Source organism: Sphaeramia orbicularis, chromosome 24, assembly GCF_902148855.1.
Source record: "Sphaeramia orbicularis chromosome 24, fSphaOr1.1, whole genome shotgun sequence".
NCBI classification, from domain to species: Eukaryota; Metazoa; Chordata; class Actinopteri; order Kurtiformes; family Apogonidae; genus Sphaeramia; species Sphaeramia orbicularis.
Window position 1 is genome coordinate 16,192,738 of NC_043979.1, and position 15,013 is coordinate 16,207,750.

The window sequence follows — 15,013 nt, forward strand, 5'->3', positions numbered from 1 at the left end:
TGGAAGGTTAACTTTATGAAAGAGACCAGGGGTCACTTCACTTGGATGAACAGAGACTCTGAGCCAGCATAAGCAGGATGGACTCACTGGGGCCCAGGCCGTTTGCTCTGCAGTGTTGGCACAAGTGGACATAGCCATGGAGTTCAGACTACAGTCTCCCAGCGGGGCCGTACCTGGGAGTCCCGGGCTGAGACCCCAGTCTGGGAGCCGGGCTTACGGGGAGGCAGATGGCTGGAGCTGGAGCTGGAGCTGGAGCTGGAGCTGGAGCTGGAGCTGGAGCTGGCTGTGACTGTCAGCTGGCTGTCAGGAGGACTTTTCATCAGTCTATCCTCTGGACAAATGAAAAATAATGACTATTGTGCGTAAAGGTGTCACTTCAGAGTCCTTTAAAAACCACACACATACATACACACACATACACATACACGCGCACCTTCCTCACGCATGCCACTTCCACCATAAAAGCCCTGGCAGTGCTCCACGTGCCCATTAGCACGCGCTAAATAACTGTTAACAATGTATTACCCAGACTCCCCAGCTCTGGCACTTCTACACCACCCTGTGTCCCTTCAAAGCTCACAGGTAATTATGGCAAAGGTTTTTAATAAACAGCCTATTCAGCACGCGGTGGGCTACGCCTACGTTCACGCGTGCACTCGTGGAGATGGAAGAACACATGGCTCTGATTGGAGGAGACCTGCCACGAGCCGGAAGTACTCACCAGGTACACGCTCACCTGCACGTAACCTTTTCTAACCTCCGCCAAGGAGGTTATGTTTTTGCTGGCGTTGGTTTGTCTGTTTGTCTGTGTGTGAGATAACTCAAAAAGTTATGGACGGATTTGGATGAAAATTTCAGGAAATGTTGATACTGGCACAAGGAAAAAATGATAAAATTTTGGTGGTGATTGGGGGTGGGTGTACTGATCTGCCTTGGTGAAGGTCTGCGCTCTACAAGTGCTTCTAGTTTTTATTTTGTTTTTAGGTTTTATCAAATGCTAGTCCACAGGAAAAATTACTGAGCATTTTTTTCCAGAGTCAAAAGTATTTTCCTCAAAAAGAGTAAATTTGGCTCTATTATGAGTTTGGAGAGCTCTACCCAAGGAGTAACTTCTACTCTTTTTACAGAGGGACCAGATGTTGTCTGAGTAAAGTACAATTTTCTTCAATTTGAGTAAATTTTACCCAGGCAAATTTCCTGTGTCCCTTTCGAACATGGTCTGGATCTGGATATGTTTTTTTCACCCTTTTCATTATTTTAGACATTTTCGCTATTGAAAAAAAATCACACATTCTGCTTAACAATGTCTATCAACATGAAAAGTTAGTTAAAGTTCCTGCTGATCCACCGCTGAGAGCATATTTTCATTTCCAAATCCTCATTTGATAGATTTTCCTGACCTCAGTTTTCAACACAGTTACTTAACATTTGATTTTTAGGCTCCTTTATCATCCTTTACTTGTTGGTATTTTACAGTCTTCATTTAAACCAGGTAAAATCCTCATTGAGATTAATTGATTGATTGACTGAATAACCTAAGAATTTCGAGCATGTGCAGAAGAAAAAGAATAGAAAAAAAATATAAAAGAAATAATGGCTACAATATTTACAAGTGAGAGAAGACACCAAATATAGATATAGCCTACATTTACACACGTATACATACATAGATAATAAACATTTACCCTATTTATTGTATTTATTTGTTTGTAGAGTATGAAAGTTGTTTATTTGTTGTGTGTAATAAAAATATATCTAGTTATAGTACACAAGATAAATTAAGTAAGCTGTTGCAATTAAACACAGATTTTTTTTAACAAGGTGATGATCGATGAAGTACAAAAACATTCATCTCCACATACGGGGTTAGGCTGTATGTTTTTTTTTTGTTTTTTTTTTAATGTATTCACAGTTCAGCGGACTGATTCTGCATACATATATATATATATATATATATATATATATATATATATATATATATATATATGTTCTAAGGAGCGATTTCTGTCCCGTCAAATGAGCAAAGAAGGCGCAGTAATAAGTGAAAATAATTAAATTTAAAAATCTGTCCTTTCTTAGTTTTGTATCTTGCACAAAAACGCATGTAATGGATAAAGAACATTGTGGATTAAATAAAGGCAACAAGAAAAGATCTGATCCCACAGGATGACCAGAAGATAGTAAAAACGTAAGATATAAAACGTTTTTAAAGACCCTGCGATTTCAATTTTCAGTTCGAATCCTTGGGACGCAGTGATCTTTATTATAGTGGATGAGGAGCAGCCAGAGATGAATCCATTGACTGAAGTCTTCTAGTTCTATTTTTATTGCAAATGAAAAGAAGCCAAAAAAAAAAAAAAGTCCGCCTATAGGCCCAGAGGAGAGTTTCCCACATTCCCATGGCATTAACGCTTCCCAGTCATTCGGTCCAGAGGTGATTTTCTTTGTAAATGTTAAGCCGTCATGGATATTCATTTAATGTGCAGATATAAGGAGTCACAGGCCATTAAGAATATGAGCGGATGATGCTGTTTTCCTGGATGTGATTATTCCAAAATTATTCTAATAGCTTGCAATAATCTTATAAAATAAAGAGCCTTATCTGCAGATGGGCCGAGGATCTGCCTGAAACTTCACATCGTTTTTACCGAGAAAAAAAAAAAAGTTTTCTTTGTTAAGAAGCAATCATTATTATTATAATAAAATTATTATAATAGCGAGGCCAAATTGGACCCAGGCTTTCCCTTTCTCTTGTTATGTTGACTATGAAACATTTATCCAAACTGTTACACATCATCAGAATTAACTATTGACAAAATGTCTTATTATAGCAGAGACTATAACTGTTTTATCTTATCACACGCAAAATATAGTAACACTACAGCAGCTGCTGCTAATAATAATATTAATAGCCTGTTATTTTTAATAGGAATATGTCAGTATTAATAAATAACCTACAAAATTTCAATGTTAAAATGTTATTTTAATCTTGCTAAATAGATAATAATACGAATTCACTGAAGGTTTTCATATAAATGTGTAATTTAAAACGAATAAACTAATACAATATATTAAAAAAATACAGTTTTACAATGTTGTCACAGACTAATAATCTGTGTTAAATTATGATATCATCACGAATGAAATACATATTTATGAAGCTGTTGTTATGATTGAAAGCTATACTTTTGATGAACTTCATCAACTTTGTTTTTCTGTAGTTTGTGAGATTTTTTCATGGTCTGAAACTAAACATGTTAAAGTGACACTAAATAGCCAAATATTGCCGATTGCTTTTAATTTAGACAAAATGAGACAAAACTCATAGCTCTTAATCCAATAACCCCTATGATTCTAAGCCTTTCCATTAAATCTATAGCAGTAGAATAGGATGTTCCGTTGCCTGTGTGTTTATACATTTAGAATGATCTCTACACCACTGCAGAACATCTGCATGTTAACGAGAAAACAATTAAAAAATGTTTAAAATGTTCATGTAAATAATGAGTTTATACCTGAGGAAATCTCCAGGTAATTCATTATAATGGGTTCAGTTGACGCATTTGACGGATATTGTTGCGCATTAAAGTTGCGCATTCAGACGCGTTGTAGGGCCACCGCGGTGCGTTTACGGCGGTGCGTTATGTAGGCCTTGAACGGGTCACAACGAGGCCACGAAGATTAGAGGAAGAAACGCGCACTCACTCACGCCCTACGTCGCAGCTTCGTTTATTTATAGGCCGTTTGTGTCCATCCTTGGGGTAGTCCACGTGCACGCGCACCCACATGTACCCGATCTTTACAGTGTCACGGACTATTTCACAGCGCGCGCAGACAGAAAGCTGAGGACGCACTCATCTGTCAGAACACAGATCTGAAATGATGGAAAGTAAAACTGGCATGTATAAATCCAGACATAAAAAGCCTATTATTTACCAATAAGGTGTGAAAGATTTTTATTTCCTTTAGGCTCATGTTCCTGACCTATGTATTTAGTATATTTGAGTAAGTCGGTGATTTCGATTAATTCTGGCTCTATTCGACTACGACAGGTCCTCACTGAACATCCTGAAGATCTGTTACACAAGAACCGTTAACTCACATTGTTGGTAGGGTTATAAGTACATCCACTAATGTCAAACTGCGCAGTATTCCTAGTATTTCTTTGTTCAGTCTGATGAGACACAGGTACAGACTGTAAATGCATTTGTGCAAATCTCAGTTCTGTTTCCACAGACATTTCAAAATAAAGAAAAGGTCAACATTTGTTGGAGGCTTCCAGCTGAATGGAGCAAACTGATGGTCACTTTAAGACAGCTGATAAGGCTCATCTAAGTGTGACCATCCTTCTTCTGCTGGTGAATACACCAACAGTCTGTCCAGTGTACTTAAGACGGACACATGCGTACAAATGTTCATAAAAACTCTTATGCGCTCTGATTCCAGACTTTTAGAAAAGGTTTATTTCCAGGATGGAGCCCACACTGTGGCCCCGTGCAGGAGGCACTAATGACCAGATACACAAAGCATCTCGGGCCAGTGTGTGAAAATGCGCACAATGCCTCAGAGACGCTCTTTGCGCTCCTTCGGCTCTAGACGGGCTTCATTCACCAGCTCCACTTTGACCACATAAGGCGGCACGAGCGGCCCACAGCAGGCGGGACAAGGGAAAAGTTCCGGGGGGCTGTGATCACTCGTGATTGGTCGGTGTGTGTCGTGATTGACGGGCCTCTCCGGCTCTCCTCTCAGCTCCGGTTGTTGACACTCTCCAAAAGTCAGCGCGGAGCGCACGGATAACGGAGAGGTTAGTGCAGCCCGTCCTGACTTCTGTCTGTCTGTCTCTCTCTCGTTCTGTGTTTCTCTCTCTCTTTCTTTCTCTTCTGCTGTCCGTCTTCAGGACGGAGACTCACGGGACCTCCATTGTGGATTCACTTGTTTTTGCTCCAGCCTGTGTTTAGAACTTTTGCCGCTCCTTGTAAACCGCTAGGCCGCCTGCTCCTCTGTGCGGACACCCGCAGACATGGCAGAGAAGCGGCGCTCCCCGTGCGCGCTGAGCGTAAAGGCGCACGCATTCTCTGTGGAAGCGCTGATCGGGGCGGAAAAAAGACGCAGGACAAACGGAGAGGATGCTGCGTCCCCCGGGTACGAGGACGGGACTGACGTCTCTGATGTAAGCGGGAGCCCGGGTCCACGGGCCGGCAGAGCGTGCACCAGTGACCGGGGCAGCGAGGCGGAGTGTGGCAGTGACGGATCACGTAAGTCACCCAAAGGATAATAACAATAAGAATGCGTATTTTATGATCATATCAAAACAAGACGTATTTATCAAATATCCTCAAAGCTTTTTCCTGCTACTCAAAATAATAATGCATTTTATATTAGGTCATATAAGCTGCACATTTACAACAGTATTTTAGGGGAAAGACTAAATATTCTTACTGCCCACTGACTAACTTTATTTTTTAAAAAGGAAAAATACGTTCTCTGCTGAATCACTGTTCAGTGCCAAAATAATAATTAAAATTAAAAAAAAAATATTTTAAAAGATAAAAAAAAAAAAAAAAAAAAAAAAAAAAAAATGCACATAATGCCAAACAATGATGGGCCTTGGTCAGAGCTAACACAGTGGAAATGTGATATCATATCTCAGCTCTGTTCTAGTAAATATAAATGGTGTGAGTGTGACTAATGTGAGACGCTTTATGGGTTGTGTTGCAATCATAAACACGCCAATTAGCAGCGTATAAAGCCAACTGCCACGGCGAGGATGGATGCGAGCTCTGCAGTCTAAGCACAAACCGCCTGCTCCTGACAAATTACGACTGAACTCTGCTGCAAGTTTGGAAGGCACTTGGCTGCAGGATTTGTCTTTGTGTTAGTTTGGCTTGTTAGGCCCACGTCTAATGTCCATAAATTTCCACTACTTGGCCAGGCCTGTGTTGAATGGCACAAATAACAACAGCGGTGAGACACATAAACACTACGATTATGGCTTCTCCTAACATATCCTTAAAATAAAGTATGCAGAAAAGTAGTCCGTGAAAAGTAGTAAGACTATACAATGGCTGTTAAATGTGTGTTTAGTAAAAGGGGGGAGGCCCAGAAAATGGACTTTATCTGATAAAAAGCCTATTGTAAAATTATTGCAGGCCTGCATTTTTGGAGTGCAGTGTTTCAGTCTGAGCTATTATGTTAAATGTTTACAGTCCACAAGATTTCAACTTATTTATGTTAAGAAATAATAGATTTTTATAAGTCAATGCAATGCATCGAAACTATTTAAATAATGGGTTATAATATACATTTATATAAGATAATTACATAAAGAGACACGTATATACTAGATTATATAAGAGGAAATTATTTAGTATGTTTGACTTAATTTTTTAGTGGTGATCATGTCAGTTTAAGCCATTTAATTCAGTTATTGTCATAAATAAAGGCTGGATTTATTATCCAAGTAAATAATTTCTTGCTGGTCTCCAGGACTTTTCCCTCCCCGTGAGTCAAGGTGAACAAATGATCGGACATGTAAACATTTTGTAAGAGGGTATAACGTCAGTTTTGTTTCTTTCCGGTGCAGCGGAAAGTGAGGACGCGCTTCTGGAGAGTCCGCAGCCCGCCGCCGTGTGCACCGTGCCTCCTGTAACGGGGACCGGAGAGGAGACCCGCGTGGACCTGCAGGGATCAGACCTGTGGAAACGGTTCCACGAGATCGGCACGGAAATGATCATCACCAAAGCTGGACGGTAGGATAATAATTTGGAACAAAGAAAATAAAAATACACAGCTATGGAGTTATCTCTATAAAACATTAAATATATCATATATATATATATATATATATATATATATATATATATATATATATATATATATATATATATATAATGAACTGTTTCAATAAGAATAAATTATATTGTAACTATATTATCAATTATTATTATTATTATTATTATTATTATTATTATTATTATTATTATTATTATTATATGGAATGGTTTATTGCTGCTGTAAATCTTGGAGCCTATAGGTTAGTTGAAATCTCCAATGCAGATGATTTATTTGGTTTTCCTGTCAGGCGGATGTTCCCTGCTATGCGTGTGAAAATTACAGGCTTGGACCCACATCAGCAGTATTACATTGCCATGGATATAATCCCTGTGGACAATAAACGATATAGGTAAGAGCGCGCACCTTTACGCATGTACACACACACACACACACGCACACACACACACACACACATATCCACACTCCCAAAGCATGTCAGTGTGATGTTTTTATGACCTTTTGTAATACTGTAATGGAAATGGATAAAGAAAAATAACATGTAGAGTGGTGTTAGGAGTAGGACAGAGATTTTTATCAGCGGCCTATAACCTTACGCGCATGCCCGGTAGAACTGGGAGCGTTGCATGTAGTATGTAGTCTTAAATTAGACTGCAATACGCACTGTGATCAGGACAACCCAAGATTTTTCAATTGTGCAAATCGCAGCTCTTGTCTCCACAAATGGCGCTTGGCACGGGTGTTTTGTCACGGCGGTTTTGTCGTCCCTTTTGGAAAAGGCCTTTTGGATGCCTAACCTCTCCACCCGAGAGGGTCAAACCAACAAATGTCGTTATGATGCAGAAGAAAACAACGTGGAGGGCGTCAAAAAAGCAGCCAAGACTTTGCGTGCTCCACACCAGGCCTGTTATTTGGAACTTACAAAACCTGTTTATATGCGAACTCATTTTTAGCGGTGCGAGGGAGTAATGAGTGATATCCACGACATATTATTCGGTCAGTCTGGTAAAAACATGGCATGTGCAGCGTGGTATCCAAATTTTGCGCAAATGTGCCAGGTGCGAACAACGACGCACTGCGAAAAAAGAAGTTTTTATTCCCGACAAACATTTAACAAAAGGAATTTATTAGGACTGTTCTGCTTTACTTTTACGCATCACACAAATACAGTCTAAAATTATAAGATATATTCATGTTATTTCATTATTACAAATACTAGTCTACAATCATCTTGGAAAACGTCTCATTTTTTTTTCTTAAGTATTTGAATTAATCTGCATTTATCAGATTCTAATCCTCAAAAGGCCACCATATTGAATTCCTCGCACTTTTACGCTCATTTAACCCTTTCATGCATGAATTATGAGAACCTTAATCAAGATTTTTTTTTTTTCCTGAGTGTTTTTATTCCTCTTTAGGCATGAAAAAAAAAACAATGTGATTGAATTTTTTTGTTTTTCATGGAGTTACAAAAATGTCCACTCAGCTACACCCTGAATTTTATTCTTGAAGCAAAGAAACATGTATTTAAAACCCAATATCATATAGTGATATGAAAACAGCGAAATGAAACCATGTTTAATGCAGCTAATCTGATGTTTTCTCACATTTTAACATATTCTAATACTAGTTATTACTCACTTCATGGAGATAATATGCAAAAAAAATAATATTAACAATTGATTTCCACTCAAGAACAGCAAAGTTACAATAATGGTATGAATTACAGTTTATGAGATGATGTATAAGTGTCCACTGTGTTGGTTGATATGGAACTAAAACAACAAAACCCATGAATATACAAGAGTAAAGCTGTAGAGTAAGTGTCCACTGTAGTGACCACTATGCATGAAAGGGTTAATTAAAAACATGCAAAGGAAAAGAAAAGAAAAAAAACATGCAATATTGTGACAACTGGTGTGTGCATTGTGAAGGTACGTGTACCACAGCTCCAAGTGGATGGTAGCGGGCAACGCAGACTCCCCTGTGCCCCCCAGAGTGTACATCCACCCAGACTCCCCAGCTTCAGGAGAGACGTGGATGCGCCAAGTGGTCAGCTTTGACAAACTCAAACTGACCAACAACGAGATGGACGATCAGGGACATGTAAGTTTCATATATAGTAAAAACATGATGATGGTTTTGTTAACTGATGGATTCAGATGAGTGTGTGCACTTTATTGTGGGTTTTCTTTTACCCTTTAATGACCATTACCAAATAATATAGTTTTCTGCTTTTATAATAACCTACTAGACTGTGTGCAAGTGTTTGTTTGTTTTTTTGTGTGCAAATATTGGCACTTTATAATTTATATTTCTAACATAAACTGCCCCTTTCAGTGGAGATTATTGTGACATATTTTGCATTTTCTGCTTTTGTGTGTGTTTTTCTCCCATTGTTTTGTTTAACAGCCACAAATTACATCTAATTGCTCTTGTGTAATTCAAGCCCTTTCCCCCTCTCTGTTCAGATCATTCTTCACTCCATGCACAAGTATCAGCCCCGGGTCCATGTAATCCGTAAAGAGTGTGGAGAAGAGTTATCCCCTGTTAGAGCCGTCCCTGCCGGAGAGGGTACCAGGACCTTCTCCTTCCCCGAGACTGTGTTCACCACTGTTACAGCCTATCAGAACCAACAGGTAAAACGGCAAACCTCTGCACAAATGCAATTGCTCTTTAACCCAGATAAATAAAACTGAAGCAGCCACCGTGGCCAGGAAACACATTCTCTGCATGCAAGTGTTATATTGCCCTGTTGACTTCAGAAACCAGTGAAGCTCCAGTACATAGATGATAGTAAAGCCATTTATGATTTGAATTTTTCATGTTTTTTTCTAATATGACTTTGTGTTTGAGTGGATTTTATATACACTACTCGAGTCCCTCATATTCTAACTGAAGTCAAATGAGTAGAAGCTGCTGTTTTTTGTGTGTTGGACCAGTCACTGTGAGCTTTGAAGTCAGATGTTAGCTCGGTTAGCTGGCCCACAGTGCATGATGGTTGATGTCAGAACATGGTGGTGGCATTGCCTATAAAAGTCCCTTTAGATTCGGGTCATAGAGTTGGGCTTTAAACACCACTCGCAGCATAGGCAGCCCTGTGGCAGCCCCACAGATGAGCGACGAACAAGCAGAGAGTGCATGCACGCAACAAAAAAAAAATAATAATCACATGTGCGTGGAAATATGCAAGCACATGCATATACTTAGATTCAATGCAAATGGAATAACTGGCCCATTAAGCAAATGTTCATTAGTGGATTTATTTCTGGACCTGAGAAGATTACTAAGAAAAAAAAAAAATCTGGATGGAGAGAAAATCTTCCAGGACAAGGTTATCATGGACTTTGTAATAAGTGCGTTTTTGGAAATAATTAAAGTCTTCTTTCGCTTTTCAGATTACAAGGTTGAAAATTGACAGAAACCCATTTGCCAAAGGCTTCAGAGACTCTGGCAGAAACCGGTGAGTTCACTTTAACCACAGAGATTTTCACATTATCTAGTGCATTAGGGGTAATGTGGGATGCATGACTGCACTATATTCTGGCTTGGTTGTGGTTTGTGTCGCAGCTATTTCAGTCTGATTTTATGGGGAGCAAAGCTATGTATTTATTTATTTTTTTTCTTTCCCTAACGGAAAATGTGCAACAGCCTCCTATTAAATCCGTCCTTAATGGAAGAAAAGAAATTGACTGAACTGAACAATTGTGGTGCTTATTATAACGGTTTCGCAATGTTAATTAGCGCTGAATGTCTATTTAAATGAGCTGACTTTAAAGGCACATTAATTCATATGATTGCACAGTTACAGGCGCATGTTTTGAGAGGGAAAACATCGCAAACCTAAAGCTACAAACCTAAATGGAGCGTCAGATTCCAGCCAGCCTCGGGAACATAAACATCAACAGCAAAACAATAAAATTCAAGACTGTCATGAAGAAAATCTGTATAAACACATTTCTAAACATATATAAACACAGCATTAAAACAACACTGCAGTAAAACTCCAACAGTCTCCAAACAGCCACTCCCCTGAGGCCTCACAGAAATCATTAGAGAGGAGGGGGGAAAGAGAGGGGGGCAGGAGAAGGAGAAGGAGAAGGAAAGTGTGAGACAGAAAATTTGAGAGGGAGGAAAGTATAGAAAGGCAAACTGGATAAGCGAGGGAGCCTGACAGCTGACCCTATAAAACTTAAACCCAGGAAGGCCGAAAAACTCCCCTTAAATATTACAGGAAGAGTTAAGCAGTTTGCTAAATAAACTTCTGCTCTGATAGGCTGCTTTGGAGCGCACACAACCGCTCCGGGCAGCTTGTCTAAATTATCACCGTGGCTACAACCCCGCGGGGGGGAGGACTTTTATCCTCACGCTAACGAGGGGTAACAGAGCACTTGCATTACCCCATCACAGCAACCCTCTGCCCCACCTAGAGGAGGAGGGAGACGCAGATTGGGGGGAAGGGGAGTCCCACCTCATAAATCCTTGCTGTGGCTTCCTGCTCCTTCGTTCTGATTCGCCCGTAAAAGCCGTGTGAAAGCAATTACCTTTGAGCACCCGGCTGGCAGCAGCCAATCGCAACATGCCGTTTATGCCCCTCATTACCTGTGGTCTCCATGGAGATGGTGAGAGAGAGGCCCCACTGCCAACTAAGATGGCCACCAGGTGGTTGGCATAATGTATGGCCCAGTGAGGCATGATGGGAAAGAGTGGCGCGGCAGCTGCAGTCCACGGCCACAGAGTTGAGCTGTGAGGGACTGTGCGATCATTTCCACAGTGGTCAGTGTGTGTTATCAGTGCTGGTGTGTTAATATGTTTAAATTCACGGTTCTGTGTTTTACAGGATGGGTCTGGAGGCTTTGGTGGAGTCCTACGCATTCTGGCGTCCATCTCTGCGAACGCTCACATTTGAGGACATCCCTGGAATGGCCAAGCAAGGTAGTTATCAGCCTAAAAATAACTCATGTGCCGTTACCTTCTAAAATAACAGGAGGTTGGCTTTCTTATCTCGTATCCCTACATCAGTTGGATAATGTTATTCAAAAACAGACGGAACTAAAAATAATACATATTAAGTCATGTTTTGGGACTGGAACCTCTGCAGGAACTAATGAGTCTATCTCTTATTCAAGAGACTTTGTTTGGCCTCCAAAAAATGTCCCTGCTCAGAGACCTTCTAGTTGTGGACCTGTGTGTGGGACTTACAGGGCTGAGTTTGACTGACCAGCAACTGTTTAATGTTATTCCAGCTACCATTACGAAACAAATGAGTAGCTGTTTGTACTTTTTCATTATGCTTTGACACATTTCTTCTGTGTTATAGAAGAAAGAATGTGAAAAATGGGCCTGTTTTATAAATATTTGTTGTATAGCTGAAGTAAGTCTATTTTGTCTAATCTTAATGATTCTTTCGCTTGTGGTTTTCATTCATAAAACCAATGATAATCTGAGGAATCAGTGTAGTTCCAGGGTGTAGAGCTCCGGGATAAAAGTTCCCAGGACCTTGGATGGAAACATGGCTTTAGTCTTTTATCCCTTTTATTAAAACAAGTTTACTTTTTGGCATAAAAACTGCCAAAGTACATGGTACAGGTACTATTCACTAGACCATTTCTATATTTGCTTGTGTTTAATGAGTGCAAGTGTTTATGTTTCTGTTCTTCTGCCTTTGTTTCCGTAGGAGTACCAGGAGCTCATGGAGCTGTTGGAGCGTCATCTCACCTGCTTTCTACATCCCCCTGCTCTTCACCTTTCCAGATGTGTCCTCTGAGCCCCCCTGACTACACATGCAGCCGACCTGCACACCCCCTCCATCGCTATAGCAACGCTTCAGAGCCATTTCCTTCTCCGAGAGGTCCTTCTGCATATGACGGGGAAGGATTCTGTTCCCTGCCTCTGCCTACTTCTCAGCTTGGCTATCTGTCCAACCCCTCCTCACAAAGTTACGCCAGCCTCCGCCTCCACACGCCGCCTTACAGTCTGTACGGCTACACATTCCCTCCATCACCACGCCTCGCTGCCAGTCCCGATAAAATGGCCGCCGCTGCCACTGCCAATCAGAGTCCCTTCCTTGGCTCGGCTCCTAGCGGGACTCTAACAGACAGTATCGGTGTGCTCAGTGGAGGACAGCAGGGATTCTTGTTTGACTCTCGGACTTTAGGACTGGCCGGTAGCCAGCCGGGGGGAGGGGCCTCACAGGTCACCGCCCACATGGGCTGAATCCAGACATCTAAGGTTGTCAGGAAAACAAAACAACACTCTGGAATTGTTATGTCGGTTCAGAATGTTCTACGAATTAATCATCCATGTGCTGAACAGGCATCTAGTTGAACTGTGGACAAGCAGAGGCCAGTGACATATCAAGCTTGTGTGAGCAAAAAGATTGTGTCACAGCTCTTTGGACAGAAGGGAATGATGTTAAGTTGATATCTTTCAAGTATGTTCTCTAGGACGTGAATGTGCAGCGTCAGTGGTCACTAAAGGGAGAAACGTCTTGCAGGTTTGGATAAGGGACAAGCGAGTGGTTGAACTGGAAATGATTATGGACTGGGCAGAGACTGGGCTGGCCCAGACACTCAGAGCAAGCACTTCAATCTGGGTACAGATTTCTACATCGCCTCCATGACCTTGCCTTGTGGACGGAGTCACTCGGTGCTTTTGTGAGTTTGTTGGTACAGAACATATTGGGTAAATTCACTGAGCTAAATTTGTTACTTCTCATCACATACCTAGACATGTTTTCGTAATCATTTAGTGATATGCACTACAGGCAGGGCCTCCTCCATCGCCTAAGACTTAAAAAAAAAAATCTGACATACTTTTTATCAGGAGCCTGTTGCATTTTAACATGATGACATCATAGCCATAAGAACCCATGAGAGATATCTTGGTGTTAATAAAGGACTGGTGAGGATAAAGCTGTGGGAGAATGATGGACAATGGACAGATTTATGTATTTTATGTCTGGTTTGACAGACGTTTACTCGATGCAGCTGCTTGGATGTCAGGCTGAAGTACATCTTTCCTTGTGTGACACAGATGTAACTGCACATGATGACTCTGTATATAGCCTGGGGGACGAGGAACGAGAGGAGAGATGTGTATATAAAGGGCTATGTGACCCTTCGCACTTAAAAACCCCAATGCACCTGCTTCTGCTCTTTAGGCTGAGTCAGGTACACAACCCTGAACTTGACCGAAAAGCTTTTCTTTGCAAGCGCGCTATATCAGCACAGCCTTTGGCCAAGGACATGAACATGTTCTGTGACCATTTTTGAGCCAAATAAAAAAAATATATATATATCTATTCATGTCACAATGTTTATACGTAATCAATATCTTACTAATTTAACTGATTCATATGGTTTAATAATGCAATTATATGTGTATGTGTTCAAATTTTCTTTACACATTCTTTTCCAAAGTTTTCTCAATGACAATATTTCATTGTGAAAAGAAAATGAATGCATTTGTATTTGCACCCATGTATTCGCAAGTGTCGTTGTCTGTGTTCTGTCCGTGTGCATGTTGTGTGTGTGATAAAAACAGTCAAAAGATGAGGTTTGTTTCATAGACTTTCAATGTCAGACGGATGAAACACACTCACACACACAATCACGTCATTTTTATAATGTAATAACGATGTAAACTAAAACCCAGAGTTCTGAGCCACACAAGACAGGGCGTGAGGTGAATGTGGATGGGGGGGTGTGAAGGTGAAGATATGTGCGAGCTGGTGCACATTTGCGTATGTGTGTGTGTGTGAGTGTGTGTGTGTGGTAACAGGTGGCTGGGTTGTCAGCGAGTATGTGACCCCTCGGTCTCAAAGTTCACGGAGATCCTGAAGAATTGACCATCATAAAATGAAAGCGTAAGCCCAAGACTGTAACACTATGACCGACCGCTCTTCATCTTGACTGAAGTATTGTAATTTTGACTTTGACGTCGACGGCAACAAAAGACAAAGTACGGGCCCGTTAAAAATAGTTTGTCACTCTTAAAGCGTTTTAACCTTTAAATAGAGTAGAGATAAGAGCTTCCTCTTGTTAACAGCTACTACTAGTAACATTTGTTCACAGTAAAGCTAAATAAAGATAAAAGAGCAGAACACAATTCAGTCTGAGGGAACTTAAAAGTGAATCTTTCACTTTTATCATAAAACTAATATTACAGTTTACCCTTGCTTCTTTATTGATACGCTGTAAAAATTAAAATCTTACCAAAT

At 40.6% G+C, this 15,013-nt stretch overlaps 1 protein-coding gene across 1 annotated transcript; it reads left to right on the forward strand.

Moving 5' to 3' along the window:
• Positions 1–4,816: 4,816 nt before the first annotated feature.
• Positions 4,817–14,344, forward strand: tbx18 (T-box transcription factor 18). The gene is made up of 8 exons (XM_030127882.1): positions 4,817–5,255; positions 6,584–6,749; positions 7,082–7,183; positions 8,727–8,898; positions 9,264–9,431; positions 10,191–10,255; positions 11,633–11,727; positions 12,470–14,344. Exons 1-8 carry the CDS (start codon positions 5,021–5,023, stop codon positions 13,006–13,008), a joined length of 1,542 nt encoding a protein of 513 aa, XP_029983742.1. The 5' UTR covers positions 4,817–5,020; the 3' UTR covers positions 13,009–14,344.
• Positions 14,345–15,013: the final 669 nt, after the last annotated feature.

Coding starts and splice junctions, on each gene's coding strand:
- tbx18 (XM_030127882.1), top strand. CDS start 5,021: ATGGCAGAGAAGCGGCGCTCCCCGTGCGCGCTGAGCGTAAAGGCGCAC. Junction 5,256..6,583: donor GTGTGGCAGTGACGGATCAC/GTAAGTCACCCA, acceptor TTTCCGGTGCAG/CGGAAAGTGAGGACGCGCTT. Junction 9,432..10,190: donor CAGCCTATCAGAACCAACAG/GTAAAACGGCAA, acceptor TTCGCTTTTCAG/ATTACAAGGTTGAAAATTGA.